Source organism: Papio anubis, chromosome 7, assembly GCF_008728515.1.
Source record: "Papio anubis isolate 15944 chromosome 7, Panubis1.0, whole genome shotgun sequence".
NCBI lineage: Eukaryota > Metazoa > Chordata > Mammalia > Primates > Cercopithecidae > Papio > Papio anubis.
The window spans coordinates 143,422,834-143,446,543 of NC_044982.1; the positions used below are offsets into that span (position 1 = coordinate 143,422,834).

General features: G+C 45.9%; 1 protein-coding gene across 1 annotated transcript in view; it reads left to right on the plus strand.

Moving 5' to 3' along the window:
* The first annotated feature begins 44 nt into the window (after window positions 1-44).
* PPIP5K1 (diphosphoinositol pentakisphosphate kinase 1) overlaps window positions 45-23,710 on the plus strand; it is a 49,990-nt gene continuing 26,324 nt past the window's right edge. The window contains 21 exon segments of the mRNA XM_031668988.1: window positions 45-285; window positions 1,535-1,566; window positions 1,911-1,979; window positions 1,981-2,030; window positions 2,115-2,207; window positions 2,368-2,520; window positions 2,713-2,800; window positions 3,073-3,292; window positions 5,330-5,410; window positions 5,561-5,578; window positions 6,085-6,273; window positions 6,456-6,549; window positions 6,704-6,763; window positions 6,765-6,799; window positions 7,722-7,840; window positions 7,981-8,145; window positions 11,003-11,093; window positions 14,571-14,696; window positions 15,399-15,461; window positions 18,985-19,167; window positions 20,641-20,778. Coding sequence (XP_031524848.1) covers window positions 45-285; window positions 1,535-1,566; window positions 1,911-1,979; window positions 1,981-2,030; window positions 2,115-2,207; window positions 2,368-2,520; window positions 2,713-2,800; window positions 3,073-3,292; window positions 5,330-5,410; window positions 5,561-5,578; window positions 6,085-6,273; window positions 6,456-6,549; window positions 6,704-6,763; window positions 6,765-6,799; window positions 7,722-7,840; window positions 7,981-8,145; window positions 11,003-11,093; window positions 14,571-14,696; window positions 15,399-15,461; window positions 18,985-19,167; window positions 20,641-20,778 — 2,308 coding nt within the window.

Genomic DNA, 23,710 nt, shown 5'->3' on the forward strand with positions numbered 1-23,710 from the left:
ACGGGCTCTGCGGGCCTCATGCTCGTGGAGTTCTTCGCCCCCTGATGAGGCCACTCTGCCGGGACGTGGGAAGAAGGGCCGGGCTGGGCCGGGGGCGAGGGCGCGGGGAACTGTTGGGCCTACGCAGCGCCCGCGCCCTTCATTCCTGTGGGCCCCTGCTGCGGCGGGCACATTTCTCGTTACCGGGGGTTGGAGGCGCCTCGCCGAGAGCGGGGGAGTCGGTGCTGATCGGGAGAAGGAAAACCCGAGGCTGCGCGCTCACGCAGGAGCCTCATCCTCACCCTGGTGCTCTTGCGGCACTTCCTATTTGCAGAGGGTTTAGCCACCTTCCCCAGTTCAGTGTGTAGCTATATCGTTTCTGCGTGAGTCAGTATTAACGTTCCTCCAGTCTACAGACTAGACATCCAAAGCCTTGTAGTGGGAAGCGGACGTTTCACCAAATGCACAAGTCCTGGATCCTAGGGTATTTACTTTCCTCTTACCCCTGCACAGCCATTGGTTTCTAGCCAAGGTCACTGAGTGGCTGCAGAATGGTCGTAAGTGCTTTTCTTAAGGCAGTTAATTTGTCCGTCACATGGTGTACAATTTCTCCCTTCAATGATCACTTACATCGCAGTCCCATTGGTGCACCTCTGTCAAAAGAAAGTGAGTGAACAAGAATAATTCCATCAGAATCTGTGTCCATATTGTCCGTTTTAATTAGAATTTCTTTTAAAATGTCAGGACTCCAATGAGAAAGTAACCAATATTGGTCCCAAATACTCACTTTAGGGTGAGCTTAAATGAACAAGTGTAAATTCCTTAGATAGAACTAATTCGAAATAAAATCTGTTAGGGGAGACGGAAGAGCAAATAAGATTTCTGGCCCAGTCAACTTAGTGGTTTTGGGGTGTGTGTGTGTTTTGAAACCTCCAGATCATTACCAAGTAAACAGTGATTTGGTATACTTCGTTCAGTTACGTATTGCTATCCTGAACTCCTGAGCTCAAGTGATCCACCCACCTCAGCCTTCCAGTGTGCTGGGATTATAGGCATGAGCCCCTATGCCCAGCCTCCATTTATATTCCTAATCACAGTTTCCTTTTCATTTTCTTTCTTTTTGGTGACAGGTGTGGCTCTGTCTCCCAGGCTGGAGTGCAGTGGTGCACTAATGTTTCGCTGCAGCCTCTACCTCCTGGGCTCAAGTGATCCTCCCATCTCAGCCTCCCAAATAGCTGGGACCACAGGCGTATGCCACCATGCCTGGATAATTTTTTTTCTTTTAACTTTTTTATAGACAGGCTGACCCTATGTTGCTTATGCTCACCCTATGTTTCTCCTGGGCCTAAGTGATCCTCCCATCTCCCAGGCTCCCCAGAGTGCTGCAGGATCAAGGCATGAAACCCTGCTCCAGCCCTATTATTACGACATGTCAAGTAATGTGATGACAGGAGGTGGGATGGGGGTGTGGGAGAGGCTCTGATAACATTTATGATCTTAGGATGGAACCCGTTTGTGTCATTGCGAACCGCCGTCATGAGGTCGTACTCCTAAGCAGAAGATGAAGATGGAAGTGAAACACCCAAGGTAGGAAGAGTGTCTTAATTTACACAAATAGGTTTTTGTGAGGAAGACTGTAAGGCATAACTCCACAGAAGGCTTTGACATCTCATCCCACACTGAAGCTTCTCATTATTTCTTCAGGTTTTACTCTGGCAGAAAGAAACATGGGTGGCTACAAGGCCGAGGGAAGTTAAGAAAGAGCCTCTCAAGGCCTGAGGCAGCTCAAGGCCAAGGTAGTGAATCTGGCCAGGAGGAGCAGTGCTATGAGAGAGAGAGGGTATGGCATTGGGAGTCTTGATAAAAGACTAGGGATCAAAAGGTAACTGTCTAGGACTTGGCCTTCTGCATGGATACCTTATTTCCTCTAGGAGGTGCTGGATATCACAAGGCTGTTGTTGGCTGAACTGGAGAAAGAACCAGGTGGTGAGATCGAGGAGAGCGACTGGAAAGACTGGAAAACTAGAGCAGCTGAAGTCTGTACTGGAGATGTGAGAAAGGGGATAGCAAAAGGGCCAATAACAGTGAGAGTTGGGGTGCTGGAACAGAAAATAAACTGTGACTTTATCCTGCAGGTATGGTCACTTCTCAGGTATAAACCGGAAGGTACAATTGACTTACTACCCTCATGGAGTAAAAGCGTCTAATGAGGGGGCAAAGGTAGGGTAGTCCCCACCAGCTACCTCTCAGATCTTGCATGTGGCACTGGCATATATCTTCTCTCCCCACCAGATCTCTTTTTCTTGAGCCTGTAGATGACCTCTACCCCAAATTACCTCTCTGGCTTCCTCAGAACACCTAACATTTAGAACATTCCCTACACTGTAGCTCTAGAGCATTCATTGCCTTATTCCTCAGATACAGAGGCTCACAGCTATCTCTGGCCCCACTTCAAGTACTCAGTGGGGTGGAGAACTCACTCCTGCTGGCCGTGTTCAGGCTAGAAACTGGGGCTTTTGGCTGCGTGTGTCACGGGACGGGGTGAGTGTTTTGGGGAGTAAACACAACAGGGCCGGGATAAAAATGATTAGAGAGTAAGTTGGGAGGAAATGAGTGACCCAGGACAGTGGGGAGTGAATATTTTTTTTCTTCCATGAGGTATTTTACATATCAGTCCATTCCTGATTACGCTTTGTCCCCAATTTGACTATGCTGGCTACCCCTGGTTGTAAGAGCTGCCGTCTCCTCTTTCGCCCACGACCTCAAGATCTATGCCTCTGATGAGGGTCGTGTTCAGATGACTGCTGCTGCCTTCGCCAAGGTGCATACTACAGTTCTATAGTCCCAGTTTCCATTAGGTAGAGAAGCAGAATTTGGAGAACCAGTTGGAGCATTTCAGGGTGCTTGTAGGCCAACTCAGAAGTTTCTGCATGTATTGGACCCATTTTGTGCTACTACTGAGAATGAGCTGAGAATAATCAGTGATTGTAGGCCCCATCTCTTCAACCAGGTCCCATTCGATCCCTGGGACCATCTAGGCCTAGGGATACTAACCTGCAAGGGAAACAAATAGACCTTGTGCTTTCTCTTTAGGGCCTTCTGGCTCTAGAAGGGGAGCTGACACCTATTTTGGTGCAAATGGTAGAAAGTGCCAGCGTAAGGATGGGCTGCTGGACGGCGTGGGGTTGGCACGGGCGGCTGCCGGCGGGTGGAAACCGACTTGCTGCATGTTACTGCAAGCGGGATGCGCCCTTTGGCCCTGAGGGTTGCGTTGGGTCGAATAAGATGGCCTGGATCACGGTTCGAAATTATCGTAGGAATCATGTCGCAATTATTACTACATACTAGAGCACTATTTGAATTATTTACATATTATTTAGATCCTTATACTTAAGAATCACATTACAAGTCCACAGTATATCACGTAATTTTGCGAAAAGTTAAAAGATTTTTCTTGACATTAGATTCGGTAACCAGCCGAAGAGCTGGGCGGGCATGCGCCGGTTTTGCATAATCGCCGTTTCCGCCAGGTGTAAATAGTCCCATGCGACTGTAGAAATATTAGCTATGTTTAGTTGCGCCATAGGCCCTGTTGGAGGTATATACATATGGCATATATACTGTATTCACTTCTAAAGTCCCACACATTCTCTTCAAAGCACAGCTCAGATCCCAAGGACCCTGAACTAAAGAATGTTTCAGTTATCCATTGTTGCATAATAAGCTACCCCAAAACGTAGTAACCTAAAACAACCACCATTTTATTATACCATGCGGTTCCTGGGCTCATCCACAGTCTTGCTTGGAGTCTGTCCTGAAATTGCAGTCAGATATTGACTGGAGCTGGAACCATCTGGAATTCAGCTGGGATTGTGGGATGGCTGGCTCTCTCCCTCTGCATGCTCTCCCAGTAATCTCAGTGCCTCTTTTCTCCACATGGTTCTTCATATGGTTTCTGTAGCATGATAGCTGGATGTATTAAATGGTAGCAGTAGGGATATTCAAAAGCAGAAGCTTAGAAACTTTCTTAAAGTGTAGGCTCAGAATTAGCACAACATAACTTTGTTATTTTTTATTGGTTAAGCAGTCACCGGGCCAGCCAGATTTAAGGGAAGGGAGGAAGACAAAGAATTGATGGTGATCTTTAAAACTGCCCGAACTGCGAACCTGAGGACTTTCTTCCCATTTTACAGATGAGGAAACCTAGGCTCAGAAGAATCTAAGCAATTTTCCTCATGTCATCCAGCTAATACAAACCCAAGGAGTCTAACTCCAAAATCCAGGCTGTTACATTGCTTTGTAGTATTAATTCTAGTATATGCCATTACCCAATATGGTCATTCTTTTTCCTGCATATCTAGGCCACAATTTACCAGGCAGTGGTTTCCTCTTCCCACTTCATTCTAATAAGTTCTTCACGCTGTCCATTTAAATTAATAGCGACATACTTTAACCATTTTAGGAGTGTACAGTTCAGTAAGCGTTACGTAATATGGTACATTGTTGTGTAACATTTCTAATTGGTTCTTAAATGAGCTAAGTAAGCACATTGCTATGATTCCATGGCATTTTCTGTGTTCTCTGAGTAGGACTTGATAAGGAACAGGACCTTTCCTTTATTTCCCAATCCATTGCTCACTGTCAAACTCAAAAAAGCTAAGGCAGCTTTCCTTTTCTGCCTTGCCTTCTTTTGCAAGCAAGAATGAAACTTGTGAAGACCTAAATAGAATTTGCGTTTTCAGCCACAATCTTGGGATTCTCCCTCCCCATTTCTCATTGACTGTTACTGTCCTAAAATCCTGAGTCGGAACCCAGTTCTGAGGCAGCGTTTCTACTCTAGGCTCAGGCTGGCATCTTGTTTAGAGGAAGAAGATGATGTTATCTCTGATCTCTACTCATGAAAACATTCTGTGGAGATTTTGAGGGATTTTGGTTTAATCCTTATTCTCCAGTATTATCCATGTGTATTCTAGAGCCTTCAAGAAAATAACTTAGGTCTGTTTTATTTTCTCTGGACTCTAAGACTCTTAAAATCAATCCCTCTTAGATGACTATATGCTAGAGCAGTGCCCTTACCTGAAGGCCTAGAGCTGCTACTATGCCCGGTAACCTAAGAATGCTCACTGGAGTGAACCAGCATGCAGATCTGTATTGTGGCTAGTCTCTGTGTAATAAGCTCACAGATCTCTGGGCGTTAGTTGCTGAGGCTTATCTTGCTTTTCGGCTGCTCTCAGTTCTTCATGGCTGAAACCACCAGGTGTTTCACCAACCGGCTCACTCAGCTTCCTCATCGAATCCTGTGAAGGTCTGTGATCAGGTATTTGCCCTGATGGAAAACCTCACCCACCAGATCGAAGGGAGCAGGATACGGACCCCCGGGTCTGGCAGGTGGAGTGCTTAGGCCACTACTATCTTCCCTTCAAGGTCTCAGGTATGGATGGGTTTCTCAGGCATTCTTGTGTCATCTGCTAAATGTCAGAGACCAGGCCGCCTCCTCCCTCTGGTTCTACTTCAGAGTCATCAGGGTCTTTGGTTGGAGGTAAAATCTTTGATTCTTATCTGATTTCTGCCTTTCTTCCAGACCTGCAGCTCTACCACAGTGAGACACTAGGACATGAATGCTACAGCACGTTGAATAAGCTGGGCGTGACTTTTCGACAGAAAGTGAAGCTATGATATCAATGAATTCCTGACATCTATGACGTATCTTCAAGTATGATGTGCAGCACAATGGGAGTCCTGGGCTTCAAAACTGTGGTGCCTCCCGATCTCTCTAAAGGCATTAGCTGATGGTCATTCCCAAGGTGTGGCAATAAAGGGGACCCTAGCACGGGGATGAGGGTGTTGGGAAGGAAAGAGAGAAAAGGTGGAAAGGAAGGGTGATTTGGGACTAGAGGAAAGCCACTTAGAGAAAGGGAATAGGGTTGGGTTTCTGCCATTTCTCAGGGGTCCGATCTGAAGTGAGTACAGGGAGGCTGAATTCAGGGAGACACCTGGAAGAGGGGGAGTGTAGGCTGGATGTGAAGAGCTGTGGAGGCGTGAGGTGGGAGACAAGGCGTGATCAGTCCTGGGAATGTGAGGCGCTTAGAAAGGCTCGGGTGTGAGGTATTTATTCCTGGCCTGTGGCCCCTAGAATCTCTGGGATCAGCCGGGAGGAGAAACTGGAAATTGCTGTGGGCTTCTGTCTTCCACTGTTGCGGAAGATACTGCTTGACCTGCAGAGAACCCACGAGGATGAGTCTGTCAACAAGCTGCATCCTGTGAGGAGCTAGGAGGGTGTGGATGGGAGAGGGCATGGGGTCTTTGGGATCAGAGACACAGGATGGCCTGGGACAGAATAGACAAGATTTTGGGATGGAAAGGAGAGAAGTCTTTGAGGTGGGAGAAGAGGGTTTGCAGAAGGGTGGGAGTTGACACATTTTGGCCGGGTGGTTTGGCTGTTGTCTCAGCATGGGTGCTCTGGGAGTGCTCTCTAAGTCATAGGTGACAGCGTCTCTATTTCACCAGTGAAATTACGTCCCTCCCCTCTCAGCGTCTCTTCCGTTATGGAGGACTTCTTGATGTAAGGATCCTCCTTCTTCTTTAACCTGTGAATAGATTTTTCCCAACATTCTTTCACTCCTCATGCTTTTTAAATGAAAGCTTTCTCCCTTCTCATTGACCCTATGGTACCCTGAAGCTCCTTTTCCTTAAATGGCTTGCGATCTTTTGCATTTTGGGGGCCGGATGCACAATGGCAGCGAGCTTTGGATTATCTTAGTGCCATCTCAGAGCTTAACTATATATTTGATTGTCATCATGCTTTGCGGGGACAACACACACGAATGAGAACTTCTTAGTGGGGATGAGAGGAAGGCCCCTTCTTTTGACTTCTATTAAAAAAAAAAAAAAAAACTCACTTATCCTTACAATTTGGAGAATCCAGCTAGGAGTGTAGCACTTGAAGCTGGCGACACAAATCAGGAGGTTCTTACTGGAACAGAAAATATGTTTTCTTAGGGATGTTTTTAACAGTTATTGGGATCTCTTACTGGAGACGCAGCTCTGGTGGGAGGTGTGGGTTTGGGACGATGTTGCTAGGTCTTGTTTTAAGCTAGGCATGGTTGTGCCTTGCGGCTGTCATGTAAGCTCCCAGCGTGCACTTTGAGACAAAGGTCACTCCTGTCCCACCAGGCTGGAGTGCGGGGCTGCTATCTAAGCTCACTGCAGCCTTGCAACCTCTGCCTCCTGGGCTCAAGTGATCCTCTCACATCAACCTCCCGAGTAGCTGGGATGACAGACATGTGCCACCATGCCTGGCTAATTTTTTGTATTTTTTGTGGAGATAGGGTCTCAACATGTCGCCCAGGCTGGTCTCGAACTCATGGACTCAAGTAATCTGCCTGCTCCAGTCTCCCAAGTGCTAGGATTACAGGTGTGAGCCACTGCTCCCGGCCCAGAAGATACCTTTAAATGTGCTATATGCACCATAGCCAAACAGAGTTATTGTGGAAGGTGATGGGAAGGGTTGTAAAGCTGGAAATTCAAAAGTCACGTGCAATGGTGAAATCACAAATGGTAGAGATGAGGGAATGAGGATCCTGTAAGAGACAATATATAGTTGAAAGGAAGCTGTAACAGGTCAGCCCCAGAGTGGGACAAGACCCTGAATTCCTAGGAGGATGAATCCTCTTGAGTTCCTCTCTACTTCCACCACAATATCCAGCTTCTCCCAACTTCCCCCTCTTGTGGTGATGCCCCATAGGATCCCTTATCAGAGGAACGGTTCCATGTGGAGCTACACTTCAGCCCTGGAGTGAAAGGTGGTGAGGAAGAAGGCAGTGCCCCAACTGGCTGTGGATTCCGTCCAGCCTCTTCTGAGGTGGGTCAGAGTGCTGGGATTTGGGACTGAAGGAACCAAGTGGTGGGAAACGGTACAGGGAGAAGTAAAAGGGTTGGGTAGTCTGGGATTAGGAGCTTGGAGGCCATTAACACCTCTCTTATCTGTCTTGTTTTGTATAGAATGAGGAAATGAAAACCAACCAAGGCAGTATGGAGAACCTGTGTCCAGGAAAGGCATCAGATGAGCCAGACCGGGCATTGCAGACTTCACCCCAGCCTCCTGAGGGCCCTGGCCTCCCAAGGAGATCACCCCTCATTCGTAACCGAAAAGCTGGTTCCATGGAGGTAATGAGAGGTCCTTGGGAAAAAAATGAAGGGGTGGCAGTACTCATAGGACTATATCCACAGATCCTCTAGGTCCCCTTGGGGGTACTCTTGGGACTTGAAGCAGAGTCCTTCCGCTCTGATTGATGTTTTACTTAATCTCTCTTTCAAGCTGGTCTCTCAATAGAGCTTCTTTAACCTGGTTGCTACTTCTCAGATTAAAGAGTTGCCATTGAGGGGTGCCTGAGAGATAAGGGTTTAAAGAGAAAAGATTAAGGAGGAGGGCTCTGGATGAATTTGAAAAGGTGTTCTTTAAAAGGAAATCTAGTAGAAACATCTTGAACTCTGGGCTAAAATCCCAGTCTGATACTTGGAAGCTGTGTGACTCGCTGGGTAACTTCTCTACACTTCTCTGGCCTTAACTTCTCTAAGCCTCAATTTTTTTTTACCTCTAAAATGTGAGTAGTATCCACCTTATAGATGCTCAACAGACAGTAATATAGTAACAATACAATTGATATTTAAGGTCCGGCCCTCTCCAACTCTTGGTCACCTTGGGTAAAAATTATAGCTCAGATAGGAACAAATACCTGACACTTTTTCTGTACTGTCGTTCCAGAAAGTGGGTCAGCCAAGAGCTTTGTCTGTCTTCCTCTTGTTCTGATGAAGATCTTTATCAGCATGGGCCTGTATTCTGCTATTCTTGAAGTTTGTCTTAGTTCTGGTTCTAGTTCTTTAGCCTAAAGGAAGTAAGTGTTATTAATCTCACATTATGCCCAGCTAACCATCTGAGCTTTTTGTTTTGGTCTTTTTCCTGGAAAAACTGTTTCTGTCTTTGGCCCAATTATATCCTCCCCCCCTTTTTTTTTCCTATCTAGCTCCTTCTGTATCACTTACATTCATTTTGACACCACAATTTATCCCTGTCCCAGAGACTTTGACTGTCTGATTTAGATTCTGCTCTGTCCTGATGACTCTGTTCACCTGGCTCAGTGCCAGGTCTCTATCTTAGAGGAATTGGTTTTTCCATTTTAGGGATCTATCAGAAGAATCCATAATGAGCTGACCTAGGTTCAGCAAAAGGTTTGCAATTCATATTTTGGAGAAAGCTGAGAAGACGAATTGCAGTCTCTTCTTTTGATTCATCCTTTACTTCCTGATTATTTTAAGGTGAAATTGACATTGGTAATATGCAGAGTTTCTTTAGGTAGGATATACATTATTTTCTCTTTGAGTGTAAGTTGGTATCCGTAGTACTCTATTACCCTTTATACTCACATGCAGTGGATCACATGGATAGAATGACACATAATCTTCCATCAATAAACTGCTCCTCCAAATGTCTTTCCTATTCACATGGTCTGCTAGCCTCTCCTGGTGCTGTTGTGCTTGAACCACGCCCCCCGCCCCCCACCACCATTTTCTTCTGGTTTATGCAGTCATAAGACATAGGCAGCTGGGTGTGGTGAATCACACCTGTAATCCAAACACTTTGGGAGGCCTAAGTGGGAGAATCATTTGAGGCCAGGAGTTCAAAACCAGCCTGGGCAACAGGGCAAGATCCTGTCTCTACAAAAAAAAATATTTTAATTAAAAAATTAAAAAAAAAAAAGACACAGGCAAAGGAAAGCTCTTTGTGTATCATCTCTCAGACTTGATAAGATTGACTTCTTTCTTTCAGGCCTATAGGAACCTTCCTATTGTAATCACATTCCTTCTTTTCAATTACTAGTGCTGCTTAGACCCTGGCTTATCCAGGGTGATGGTTGTCCAGGATATTTTCCTCAGCTTTGCAAGGAAATCATCTCTCTGCTCCTTGGTCACAAAGCCTTATAATACTAATATTAATGTTTATCTTCCTTGCTCTATAAATATAGGCATACAACTTGTCCTTCCCTCCATCCCTTCTTCTCCTCTTGTCATCTCATACTTTTTAACTATTTTAGATTATAAAACTTATGACCTTCATAGCAGCTATGCCCTAGCTGGTCATCCTCTCTAACCCTGTAACTGGCTCTGCCCTGTGGGCACTGGGGCTTTTGGGATCCTGGGGTTTAAAGGAGCCGTGACCGGCTTTCCACCCGGTCTGATTGCAGGTCATGAACATGCAGTGCACGGGGAACCTGGACCTCATCCCCTTGCGGGGACGGCGCCGCAGGAGGTCGGGAGACCTCCCCCGGCCTTCCCCAGCCATCGGCCTACAGCCCCGGGCTGTGTCCACCACTCACCTGGCATCCTGCACACAGGTGTCCCTCCCTACCTCACCTTCCTGTTTTACCTTCTGTCTTTGCCTTTTGGGATCTAGGGACTCAGACACTATCTAGGTGGGATGTGTGTGTATTGGGGGTTGTGTGATTGGGCCCTTGTGGGCATTGTAAGAATTCTGTTTCATGTTTCAAGGGGTGAGATAGTTGGAGGGGAGGGCTGCTTGGTTCGAACAAGAAATGTAGTATGGTTGCAGTAGCCACAGCTGTCCCATGGAAAGAAGAGAGGGTGGCCAGACTTTCTGATTTGTGGCTGAGCCATTGTGATTGGCTTTCTGAGTCTTGTGGGGGGATGGATACGATTAGGAAACCGCTCAGCTGAGAACTAGGAATGGGTCGAATAATGATTTCTCAAACTCAGATTGGGAATGGGAGGGCTCTGGGGAAAGCGATCTTGAAAATAGAAGTGGCTTCTAGTATAGAAGATGCCCCAGACAGTTCCCTCCATAAAGTGCATTTTCTGTTCCCTTTTCATCCCTCTTCTCCTATAAATCCTTTGGTTCTTGCAAACTTTCTAATATTGATTAGCTTTGTAGGGACAGGAATCCAGGATAAGTATAAAACTTTAGGGTTGAGGTGGCAAAGTGATTAATTATAGAGTCCTTTTTCTGCAGGTACTTTCTGAGACTTCATCCTCAAGGCCTGGTGGCTACCGGCTCTTTTCATCTTCACGGCCACCCACAGAAATGAAGCAGAGTGGCTTAGGTATGGTTTCGCCAGCATTTCTCACCTATTGTTGGAAAAGCTGTCTGTCTGTTCTTCAGAGTTGTATTGTGGGAAACTTTTGTCATGGGGTTTGGAGCCATCCAGTCAGTGGAATATCATCAGGTGGGGGTAGGGAGGATGAAGTGGGAGAAGCCATAGTTAGATGTGAACTTGGATCTCAGATGATTATTCCATCCCAGAAAGGTGTTTATCTCTTGGTTTTCTATACCAATCACATTTCCCTGGCCAAAGGGCATTTTTCTGGCTTTCCCTCTCATTCCTTATCTGTCCCTCCAGTCTAGCCCAGACCTTAAGGGGCCATGGAGACTCTGAGCCTTCAGAGTTATCAGAGACAGAGCTATAAATAGAGGTACTTGCAACCCTCATAAATGTATTCCTCATTTGAAGAATTGTGCCATGTCTTCCTCTGAAACCTGTGTTTTTCACATCCCCGCTGTTACCCTTCCTATCACCATGCCCTTTCCTCCATCATCACCTAATCCTATAACTTTTCCCCTTCCTTCTGGAAGAATTGACAGAGTCTGAGACTGGGTGTAGTGGCAGAGGCATCTCTCAGGACTTTGAGGAAATGTCTCTTGATTTTGGGATCCTGGAAGGGGTAGAGACATCATTCCAACTTTTTTGTGGGAAAAGGCACAGGCGGCAGGAAGGACCAAGCCTCAGAGGGTATTGTATTCTTTGGGTGGGGAAGGTGCTTAGGAGGAACTATCTCATTTTGGTGCCTTGTGAGCCAGTAACTAGAACTGGAGGTCAGACATGATTGTGTGGGGTCTGGACTTGGTCCCCTTGCTCTTTCTATCTTGTCCTATCATTCTATTTAGCACCTCTAATTTTTCTGTTGCTTTTGTCCTTGGCACCCATTTTCTTGGCCCCAAAATGGTCAGCTTTTGGACTAGCAAGAGGGAGAAAGGTTTTGGTAACTTTCCAGGCTAATTTTATGAGAATAAGTTGCCTTCTAGATTCCTGAAATGAGAAAGATGGTTTGGGGCATGAGAAATAAATGACAAGTATGTAGATCTGGCCAGGCGCAGTGGCTCGTGCCTATAATTCCAGCACTTTGGGAGGCCAAGGAAAGCAGATCACTTGAGGTCAGGAGTTCCGAGACTAGCCTGGCCAACATAGTGAAACCCCATCTCTACTTAAAATACAAAAATTAGCTGAGCATGGTGACGCATGCCTGTAATCCCAGCTACTGGGAGGTTGAGACACAAGAATTGCTTGAATCCAGAAGATGGAGGTTGCAGTGAGCTGTGATTGTGCCCACTATACTCCAGCCTGGGTGACAGAGTGATACGCCATCTCAAAAATACAAAAAGAAAAAGAAAAACAAAACAAAACAAAAACCGAAACAACAATAGTGTAGATCTATGACATGGGCCTCTCTTCCCAGAAGTCCCAGTAAAGAATAGGTTTCAGACAGACTATAAAAGAGGATAGGTATGTCTAGCCTAGTTAAGTGGGCCATGGGAATGCTTTAAAGAACAAGGCAGAAGTATGGACATGGACCTGGTTGGCAGATGGTGGTGGTAAGGTAGAGACCACCCTCTGAGATGATCTGAGGACTGGGCAGAACAGAGTTGGCATGACTGCACCAGAAAAGTATTCAGTGGAGGAAGTGTATGTAGGACAAAGCTTGGGGTGGTCTGGGATACAGCCAGCTAGTTTTAGCTTTGCTGAAGAAAAGCGGTCATATTTAGCAACTGTTATTACTCTCTGGAATCTCATTCCAGAGCCTGTTTGAACATGAAAGATGGAGGAAGTTGCTGTATAGAGGAGAGGTCCTGAATTCCTGGGTTGGAATCATCAGCCATCTGAACTTCCTGATTGCTCTGATGACCCCGAAATCCTGGGACTCCTGAAACCATGGTCCCTTCTTGGTGGCCTCAAGGGAATTGAACTCCTTTCCACTCCATCCATAGGGAAACCCTATGAATGTTAAGTCACAAGCCAAATCCAGGGTCTTGGCTAAGATGGATTTGGAAATAGGGAGGCAAATCCTGAGAACTTGGGTGTCAGTCTTGTTTCTTCTTGACCACTCTGTCCTTATGGGCTGTAGTAGGAGAAGGGACCGTGGAGTCCTAACCCTCCTCTAGATCAAATGTTGGGGACAGTGACTGGTCTGATTTATTCCATACTTCAGAGATTATTCAAATTTTATTTAATCCTCTCATTGGCAATGGAGTTCTCTTTGCTTTCTTTGAATTTATATGTGTGGGCAACTGGCTTTGAGCATAGGCTTATGAGATAATACACTTTTGAGAGCAGAAAAAACATATCTTTTTGTTGTTATTTCCTGTATTCCTTCTTAGTAGGGTGCTCATCACATAATAGGCATGCTTTATATACAATCAATTGATTCTTCACATGCCCTTCAATTTGTGTCCATCTTGACTTCAGAAACTGTGCTGGTTCCTGAAAAATAGTTATTTATTTTCTAACAATACAGTTGGTCCTCAGAGTCAGGAGACCTGGATTCTAGTCCAGCTTAACTTCTAAAAAACTATGTGACCTTGAGCAAAGGGGGTCCCTTTTGGATCTCGGTTTCCTCATCTCTAAAATATGAAAGTTGAACTGGATGATCTCTGAGTCCCTTCTAGCTTAAAACATTCAATGAGACAGGGGGCTGTGGCTCACACCTATAATCCCAGCATTATGGGAGGCCAAGGTGGGAGGGTCACTTGAGCTCGGGAGACCAACTGGGCAACATAGTGAGACCTCGTTCCTACTGAAAACAAAAAAAATTGTCCAGGCATGATGGTGTATGCTTGCAATCCCATCTACTTGGGAAGCTGAGATGGGAGGATCACTTGAGCCTGGGAGACCAAGGCTGCAGTGAGCTATGATTGTGCCACTGCACTCCAGCCTGGGCAACAGAATTAGATCCTGTCTTAAAAAAAAAATTGTGAGCCTCATACTTTCATTCTTGGGAAAGGTAAAAAGGCCTGAAGGGAGGGGATGTTGGATGAAAAGCTTAGGAAGGATCGGAAGGGTGCCAGCTGAGTGTTCAGAATCAGTCTCTAGCTTCAGTCAAAGGCTTTTCCTTTCAAACCTACAAGGACTAGATTTCTGAGTTTCTTAAGCTATATATCCAGGGTAAGGGGTGCCCAATGAAATCTAGGGGGAATCTAGAGGGACCTACCTATAATTTGAGCATTTCTGAGAGCCACCTGGAGAGCACAGTCTATCCCTTTCAGTGTGTTGAATCCCCTAATATGACTAACCCTGCATTTGTAGTGGCCTCTTGTCTCTGCCATGTAGCTCTTCAGAAGAATCCCCCTTTTGCTTGCCCACTGTGACTATGCAGAAGTGTAAAGCCATTTGTGGTTATGTGGAACGGCCACATGGTGGTGGCTCTGAATGGCTGTGTGTGTCTTGATGTTATCATGTGAAGCTGTGTATAGTTCTGTGTGATAGTTGTGGCTTTACGTGGCTACTAACACCCTCCCGGCCTTGCAGGCTCACAGTGCACAGGGCTGTTCAGCACCACAGTGCTGGGTGGCTCCTCCAGCGCCCCGAATCTTCAGGACTACGCCCGCAGCCATGGCAAAAAGCTACCACCTGCCAGTCTGAAGCACCGAGATGGTATGTGGGTGGGTTTTGGGGGATAACTCCTTTTTTCACTTGTCTCTCAGCAAGGACATAGCTCAAGAACTATTCATGCTTAAGATGACACTGGCCTTATAACAAGTTTTCTTCATCAGTAATAGATAGGAGAAGGCACCAGGACCCCTTCCACCCCTCCATTTGCATTCCCTCTTGCCATAAAAATACTACTTATTTATGCTTATCCCTTCATAATCTCCCACATAACAGTCCTGCTGCATCAGTTTGTACTCTTTCCTGGATTCTGGCCTGTAGGGGTAAGGACCAAGGAGGATGATGCATGGTTGGGAAGAATGTAGTGAAACCTCAAATAAAATCCAGCAAATTGGGTTTAGGGAAGGGAATGTTGCTCAGCTAAGGCAGAAAAGATAATATGGAAAGAGACTGGGGGAAGGGATGAAAATTTCTGTGAAGATTTTATTTCCAAATGACCAGAAAGAGGACACAGTGGTAAAATTAGGGTTGTTTGTAGGGGTGTATTGTAGTAGAGATGACACATAGATTCCTAAGAGATATACCAAAGGAAAAGAGATTGACATGTGTTAGTTAGAAATCCCAGGGAAGGGGAGGGGAGCAGGACAGATAACTAACTTTAAAGAACAGACTATCTTGTGGGCAAACTCCAGAACAGAGGGTGGGGACAAGGGTGGGTATAATCCCCATGATGTCTTTTCTCCCCAGAGCTCTTGTTTGTCCCGGCCGTAAAACGATTTTCTGTGTCGTTTGCAAAGCATCCGACTAACGGTACGTTTGCTTCTGACTCAATGTCATTCCTCCTCACCATGTCACCTCTAGACACTTGACTCTGAGTTTTGACACTGACTTTGCCTCTCCTTCCACTGTGTTGACACCCTGCTGTCTCTGAATGAGCTACTCACTAAGTGTCCCTCCTGGGATGGTTTCCTTGTGACAGCCTTAGTCTTGGTTGCAGCCTGGCTGCCCCATCCCTGTGGCAACTCAGGGTCTTACTTCCATAATCACCGTCATCACCATTATGTCACTTCTGTCAGCATCACCACCAAAACACTGATTAAACCTCTCCCTTTCCTATCACATGACTGCCAGGCTGTGTACAGATATGATGGTTCCCCTTCTTAGAATGGGAATAGTGTTTCCTAGATTGATTCCATTTCTTCTCTTCCCCAATACCCCCAATTCCTCAGCTTATATAACTTTGATCTTTCTGTTTTTTCTCCAACTCTTTTGTTGGGGTGGATGTGGATGACTAGTTTGTTCCTCTTTTGGAGCAACACTGCAGTTCCCAGCTCCTAAGCCTACTTATATGGATGTTAGTCTTGAGTATATAGTTTCCCATCTCCATATTTCTTTCTCCTGCCATTATGTGTATTTTGTGTGGCTCTTGTGCTCCTGACATTTGCTTTATGTTACTACTAACCTAGTGCCTGGGCCTAGAAAACAAGAGCCCAGGTTGCTTTGGGATAAAAAATAAAAAGAAAGGAGTAGGAGGTAGTAGGTAAAAGAAAAAGGACCGTACCTTGAGTTTTTAAGTGTAGTTTCCATGTGGCACCAGCCTACCTATGGTAAAGCTATCGCAGAGAAGTTTGAAGAGTTGAGATGTCTGCTGGGGATTCTGGGGGAGCTTAGGAATGAATAATATTTTAAGAACATTGAAGAACCGGGTCTGCCCACACTGCGGTGGGAGGGCTTGGAGATCTCTGTAAACCATAAATTGAGGGGTATGGTGTCTTTGTAGGGTATAGCAGGAGAACCGAGGCTCACTCTCTTTCAAAGTTTTATCCTTGGTATCCTTATTTTTCTCTCTGTATTATATTTTGTCTTCAAGGTAAATCTAGTTTTTTAGGTATGGTTTTCTTCTATTCAAGAGCTAAGACTCTCTGAGGGAAGTAAAATTAGACTAGAAAACCTCTATGTGCTAATCTCCTATTGCCTAGCAAGTGACAGCTGCTAGATTTTAGCCCAGTCAGGTTGTACATCTTCACAAGGCACTGCTGAAATCTCTCCCTAGGTTGACTAGCCTATGCTGGCTCAGTTTATCCCTGCCCCCAGGCTCCCAATTGTGCCTGTGGCAGGAGTTCCCATTCAGAGCCTCATGGGTGTGCCCGCTCATTGAGCTTCAAGCTCTTCTGTCCTTCATGTGCCACAGCCATCTCCAGAATAGAACCTGATGCATCAATAGCACAGCCTGGGACTTGGACTTAGGGTCCACAGTATAGTACGAGGAACGTGGGCTACTCAAATCAGAGCTAAATCACATATCTCCTAGTTCTTAGGTGCCATAAGAAAAGACCCAAGTCCATAAAACTGACCCTCAGACCTCTGTACCTCCAGCTCCCCGAGGCCCTGTTTAGCAGCCTCACCCATTGAAGAAGATTTAATTCTGCCAAAAGGAGGTGAGGAGAAAAGAGCTGGATAATGCAGGTATTGTGCAGGAAAACAAATTTAAGATCTCCAATACCCTGCACACTTCCTCAGGGGTCTTGTGGCCTCCTTTGTTTTTCTTGTGCTGGAGCTTGGAGGCTAATATGCTTAAGAAGCCAGAATCTGGGTTCTACCTGTTGACAACAGCAGAAATTTGGAACTGTATGTCACTTGCTGAGGAAGATTATGTAGATTCAATTTGACCCTCAAGAAATATGAAGGCTCTCCTCCATGGCCAAGATCTTGCTTGACTGACCAGCAATTACAAAGTGGATGTTTTGTCTGTAGTTGCAGATAAGTCACAGCAGCTCTGTCATCACCATCTCCTTGCCATGATATCTGGCTTTGAAACAGCAGCTAGACATACTGGACCTGGCTTTGGAAAAGAGGCAAGGCAGTGTGTCTTCACACTTTGATGGGAGAGCAGCCCTCAGCCTATCCCTGCCTCTGTCCCTGATAAGCTGCTGTTATATCCTGTAACTATATCCAGCACACAAGTATAGCCTGTTACTAAACTGCACACTGAACTCACCAAAGTAAATTAATAAAGTGGGAAAGACTGTGGCTCATGCTCATCCCGAATGTCAGTGTGTGACCACTGGATTTGTCAAGCCCATTATCTTCTAGGGACCCATGTAACTATGTGACCGTTGGTACATACAGTTAGTGCTCACAAGACTAGCCTAGGTAGAGCTGAAATCTGTCCTGACATCCCAGCTAAGGTCTCTGAAGACCACAGTCTCATGGGATCACCTTGTGGAGCCAGTTCTGGTCTGGGAGTTTTGAGCAGTCATCCTCAGCTGCCTTGATTCTACCTTCTCTATACCAACATCCTGTACTCAAGTTCTCGTCCATCCTCACATCATGTCTTAAGATCCCATACCTTTTCTCTAAGATCTTTCCCTGTTGTTCCTCTTACACCCGGCTCCACATGCCTTTGACTGCTTTCAACCTTTTGTAGCTCAATTACATGCATCCACAAAGTTTGCCAAGTAGCTAAAATGAGGGGTTCAGAATCAAAGCTTTTCTACTCACCAGCTGAAAAACGTACAGTTAGACTCACCAGCAGTGGGAAGAAAATGTAAAATTTTATCTAACTTTCAGCTTCGTAATGGATACAGTATCTCTAAGTCCTGAGTTTTATGTGTACTTTTTTTTTTTTTAAGTGATTGTTTAAACAACAGTAAGGTCAAGGATGGTTAGTCAATATTGGTATTTTCACATATTGATTCCATTTTCCACACAAATCATTTTAAAGGAGTTCTACATTCTGGTTTCCTGTCAGTCTCCTGTGCCAGCTGCCTAATACCATCCCTGTCTTTGGCTATCTTAGAGTGTGGTCCAGAAGACCTGCCCTAAAAAACAGCCTTTTTAGCTTGACTATCTTGATACTCAATGCTATCCTTGACACTCTGAGTGACTTTGAACTTTTCATTTTTATCCCTACTTCATAAATCCATTCACCTGAGAATGCAGGCCCTAAGTAGGGTTCATCCAATGATGAGGGATCTTGATGCTGTAGTCAAGACTCCCAGCCACAAAACTGCCAGCTCACCCCTGTTCACAACGATGTGACTGCTGTCTACAAGCACCGACTCAATTATGCTCAAGGAGGAAGGGGAGGACATTGCTGTATGATGAGGTCTCACTTATCCCTTCTTTCAGACTCGTTGTGTGATGACACCACTCTTCTTCCCTGCAAGAGATGCCCAGTGGCTCTGACCATCTCTGCTTCTCTCTTAGCTCACCTTGGATCTGAGTGTCCCCACCTCCCAGTAATGCTTGTGCTAGTCAGTGCCCCCCTCATTGTCTCTCCCTCTTCTCTTTATCTTTGTGCTTCCTGCCGTGGTCCCCTCACCCCCTCCAGAGCTGCTGGATGACCAGCACCCTGTGGTCCGGTTGCTGCGCAGTTTTTCCTCTGACTGTACAGGGGGCCGGCCAGTCTCCTTGGATGCCACGCTGGCGCATCACCTGCACCAGTGCTCCTACCACCTGCGCCTCTTCCGGAACTGGCTGCGCTCAGGCCAGGATGATCCCGAGTGCCTCTACGGTACCCCCTGCCACCAAGCTGGCTGCTGCCACTACCCTGGCTGGGACTGACTGCTTTGCTTATTGCACTTCTGGCAGGAGAGCCCACCTGTTTCTTTCTCCTGTTTGCCCTGAGGTTATGTAACTTGCATTTAGTGGCTTGGATGGGATTGGGGCCGGACTGCCTGGTAGCTGTAGCATTGGCTGCTCATCCCTTCCTGTTCTCCTTTCTCACCACCTCCTAATGTTACTCATCCCCCAGTTCTGTTCAATACAGGAGTAATCTCTTCCCTTGGAATCTGTTGTTATCACTCTAACCCTCTACTGCCACTATCTTCAAATCCAAATGTTTTTCTAGCCACTCTGAGGAGCTAGAGGCAGTAACTTTCCTGCCCTCCTGCCACAAGATCATGGGGGAAATTGAGGCACAGAAGCCTCAATTGTATCCTTGGGGCAAACAAAGGACAGAGCTTAGAAGATGGTCAGGTTATAACCCTTTTGAGTTATGGGCTTTAGTCACTGGTGAATGGGAAGCTGTCTTGCATAGACATTGTTGTCCCGCATATCCTTAGTCCCTTTAAGGAGATGTTGAGGAGGCATAGGAAAGATTGGGGACTGAGAAAGTGTTTTTCTTGATCCTCCATTGGGGACATTTTTTCCATTACCAGTGCCTAGTATTAGGGTTACATGTTTATGTTTACCCTTGGCCCTACCCATACTGATAGACTTACATTGGAATTCTTGAGTTTCGAGCAGAAAATCAGTGCTTTTTCTTTTTTCTAGGGCATTTGCCTCATTTTTCTGATGAAGTACAAAGATCCTAGCAAGTCTGGGGTTTTCCAGTAGATCAGAAGGGTGAAGCTTTGATGTGATGGAAACTATCAAGAAAGAACTTCCATCCCCATCCTGTTCATGCATGTGGTTTTCCTGGGCTGAGCTTCATGTGTATTGCATGCCCTCCAGTTTGCATCCAAGTATTCTAGCCTTTCTACCGACATCCTAAATTTGCATGAACCCCTTCTCAGATTCCATGTCCTTCTCCTTAATCTGGTCCTCTTATTCATGATACCCGAAATCTGCTGTTTCTTCCCAGTTCCCTGACCTCCCTATCTCATGTTAGATCTGCAGTTTCACCCCTTACCTCTGGATCCTTGTTTTATTCCCCCAGAAAGTGTGAGGACAATGTTGGTGCTTACCCTGCTGGGATTCTGTTTATTTTTCCATGGGACATTGCAAGCTCTCCATAGGTAGCATGAGAGGTGATTTGATTTACCTGGAGGCCTTAGCAGGTAGATGTTTTAGGAAATCTGAAAGTGAGAAAAAGAGACTCCCCTAGGGGCTCTAAAGAGTTCCCTCTCCTAAGAGTCTTGGATACCCCACACTCCAAAAGCCACGGACTCTCCTGATGGTTCTCAGGGACTCTCCATGCTTCCTTGGCCAGTTGGGGTATATCTGGCAGGAATAACATTGACTTTGCCCATCTCTTTTCAAACAGGATTTGAAGGGTGTTCCATGGTGCCTACCATCTACCCTCTGGAAACACTGCATAATGCCCTTTCCCTACGTCAAGTGAGTGAATTCTTGAGTAGAGTCTGCCAGCGCCACACTGATGCCCAGGCACAGGCATCTGCAGGTATGGATACTCTTATTTTTTACCCTTCTATCTGCCCCCATGCCCATGCTTCCTAGAATATAAGAAAGTAGTAAATTAAAAAGCTAGTTAGGCAATCTACAATGACACAGAAGTACCCTTAAAAATGTATAATTAGTGGCTGGGCGTGGTGGGTCGTGTCTGTTATTCCAGCACTTTGGGAGGCCGTGGCAGGTGGATCACCTGAGGTTAGGAGTTTGAGACAAGCCTGGCCAACATGGCGAAACCCTGTCACTACTGAAAAAAAAAAAATACGGCCGGGTGCAGTGGCTCACGCCTGTTATCCCAGCACTTTGGCAGGGCTAGGTAGGCGGATCACAAGGTCAAGAGATAGAGACCATCCTGGCCAACATGGTGAAACCCTGTCTGTACTAAAAATACCAAAATTAGATGGGCATGGTGATGTGCACCTGTAGTCCCAGCTACTTAGGAGGCTGAGGCAGGAGAATCGCTTGAACCTGGGAGGCAGACGTTGCAGTGAGCCAAGATCATGCCACTACACTCCGGCCTGGCAACAGAGTGAGACTCCATCTCAAAAAACAAAAAACAAAAAAAAAACAAAAAAAAAACAAAAAAAACAAACATTAGCCGAGCATGGTGGTATGTGCCTGTAGTCCCAGCTACTTGGGAGTCTAAGGCAGGAGAATTACTTGAGCCCGGGAGGCGGAGGTTGCTGTGAGCCAAGATCATGCCACTGCACTCCAGCCTGGGTGACAGAGCGAGACTCCATCTCAAAAAAAAAAAGAAAAAAAAAAAAGGATAATTGCGTAGGCCAACTAAACATCATAGAAATATCACTCCTTCCTAAGATAATTAATTCAACATAATCCCAATAAAAATATGGTTTTTCTAAAATCAAATCACTTCTGAAGTTTTCATTGAAAAATAAGCAAGAACAGTGAAGAGTGAGTTGGGTGCAGTGGCTCACGTTTGTAATCCCAGCAACTCTTGAGGCTGAGGCAGGAGGATTGCTGAGGCCAGGAGTTCAAGACTAGCCTGTGCAGGCCAGGTGCAGTGGCTCACACCTGTAATCCCAGAACTTTGGGAGGCCGAGATGGGCAGATCAGAAGGTCAGGAGATCGAGACCATCCTGGCTAACATGCTGAAACCCCGTCTCTACTAAAAATACAAAAAATTAGCCGGGCGTGGTGGTGGGTGCCTGTAGTCCCAGCTACTTGGGAGGCTGAGGCAGGAGAATGGCATGAACCTGGGAGGTGGAGCTTGCAGTGAGCCAAGATCGCGCCACTGCACTTCAGCCTGGGTGACAGAGCGAGACTCCATCTCAAAAAAAAAAAGGACTAGCCTCTGCAACATAGTGAGATCCCCATCTCTCCGGGAAAAAAAAAAAGCTATGCATGGTGGTGTGTGCCTGTAGTCTCATCTACTTGGGATGTTGAAGCGGGAGGATCACTTGAACCCAGGAGTTCAAGGCTGCGGTGAGCTATGATCACACCACTGTGCTCCATCCTGGGTGGACAGAGTAAGATTCTACCACAGAAAAAAGAGAGAGAGAGAGAAGTGAAGAAAACCCTGAAAAGAAGAGCAAGCAAATACAAGCAAATACTAGCCCTACCACATTTTAAATCATTCTATAAAACGTCATTTTAGTTTTGATTTTTGTGATCATAGTTCACTGCAGTCGGGAACTCCTGGGCTCAAACCATCCTCTTGCCTTGGCTTCTCAAAGCACTGGCGTTACAAGTGTGACAGAAAGACTTTTTTTGAGACAGAGTCTCACTCTCTCACCCAAGCTGGAGTGCAGTGGCAGGATCTCAGTTCACTGCAACCTCCGTCTCTCGGGTTCAAGCAGTTCTCCCTGCCTCAGCCTCCTGAGTAGCTGGGATTACAGGCACCAGCCACCATGCCTGGCTAATTTTTGTATTTTTAGTAAAGATGGGGTTTTGCCATGTTGCCCAGGCTGGTCTTGAACTCCTGACCTCAGGTGATCCACCCGCCTCAGCCTCCCAAAGTGCTGGGATTACTGGTGTGAGCCACCACACCCATCCAGAAAGACTTTTTAGTAAATAGACTGGGGGTAATTGAATAGCCATTTGACAACAATTAAAATTGAACCCACACTGTATACTAGGATAAACTCCATATGGATCAGAAATCTAAATGTAAAAATTAAATCATGTGGTAGGTAACTCTAAGGGCTTGTTCATCCACAGAAACACCAAAAAGTAAGAAGAAATTGTCAGAACCAACATTTTGAGAACTCTGGAGAATAGTAAAAGATTTGCAGTAACCAGGAGAATGCTGAATCCAGGAAGAGGCAACCTAAAAATGGCAGAAAAGCTTTGCAGCATTTTTACTCACTCTTGCCCCACCCCGCCTCCCTGGCTTGGTTGTACTCTTGAAGATGGCAGCCCATGTTCTCAATGTAGGACCCTGGTTCCTGGTTCCAGAGGGAGCAGAGAAGACCTTATTCTCAAAGAATTTTGTCTGTTCTAATTTGTTGGTGGGCTACTTGAAGGATTGACACAAAGTGCCTACCTTTGTTTTGTCTAACTCTAACTGAGGGCAGAAAAGTGGCTGTGCAGAGAGCATTCCTTAAAAACATTGTAAGGCAAATGAACAACCTGTGCCTGGTCTCAGAATGCACTTTTTTTTTTTTTTTTTTTTTTTGAGATGGAGTTTCACTCTGTCACCCAGGCTGGAGTGCCACCATGTCCAGCTAAGTTTTGTATTTTTAGTAGAGATGGGATTTCGCCATGTTGGCCAGGCTGGTCTCGAACTCCTGACCTCAGGCGATCCACCCACCTCGGCCTCCCAGAGGTGCTAGGGTTACAGGTGTGGGCCACCACACCCGGCCAGAATGCACTTTTTTTTTTCTTTTTTTCTTTTTTTTGAGATGGAGTTTCGCTCTGTTGCCAGGCTGGAGTGCAATGGCACAATCTTGGCTTACTGCAAC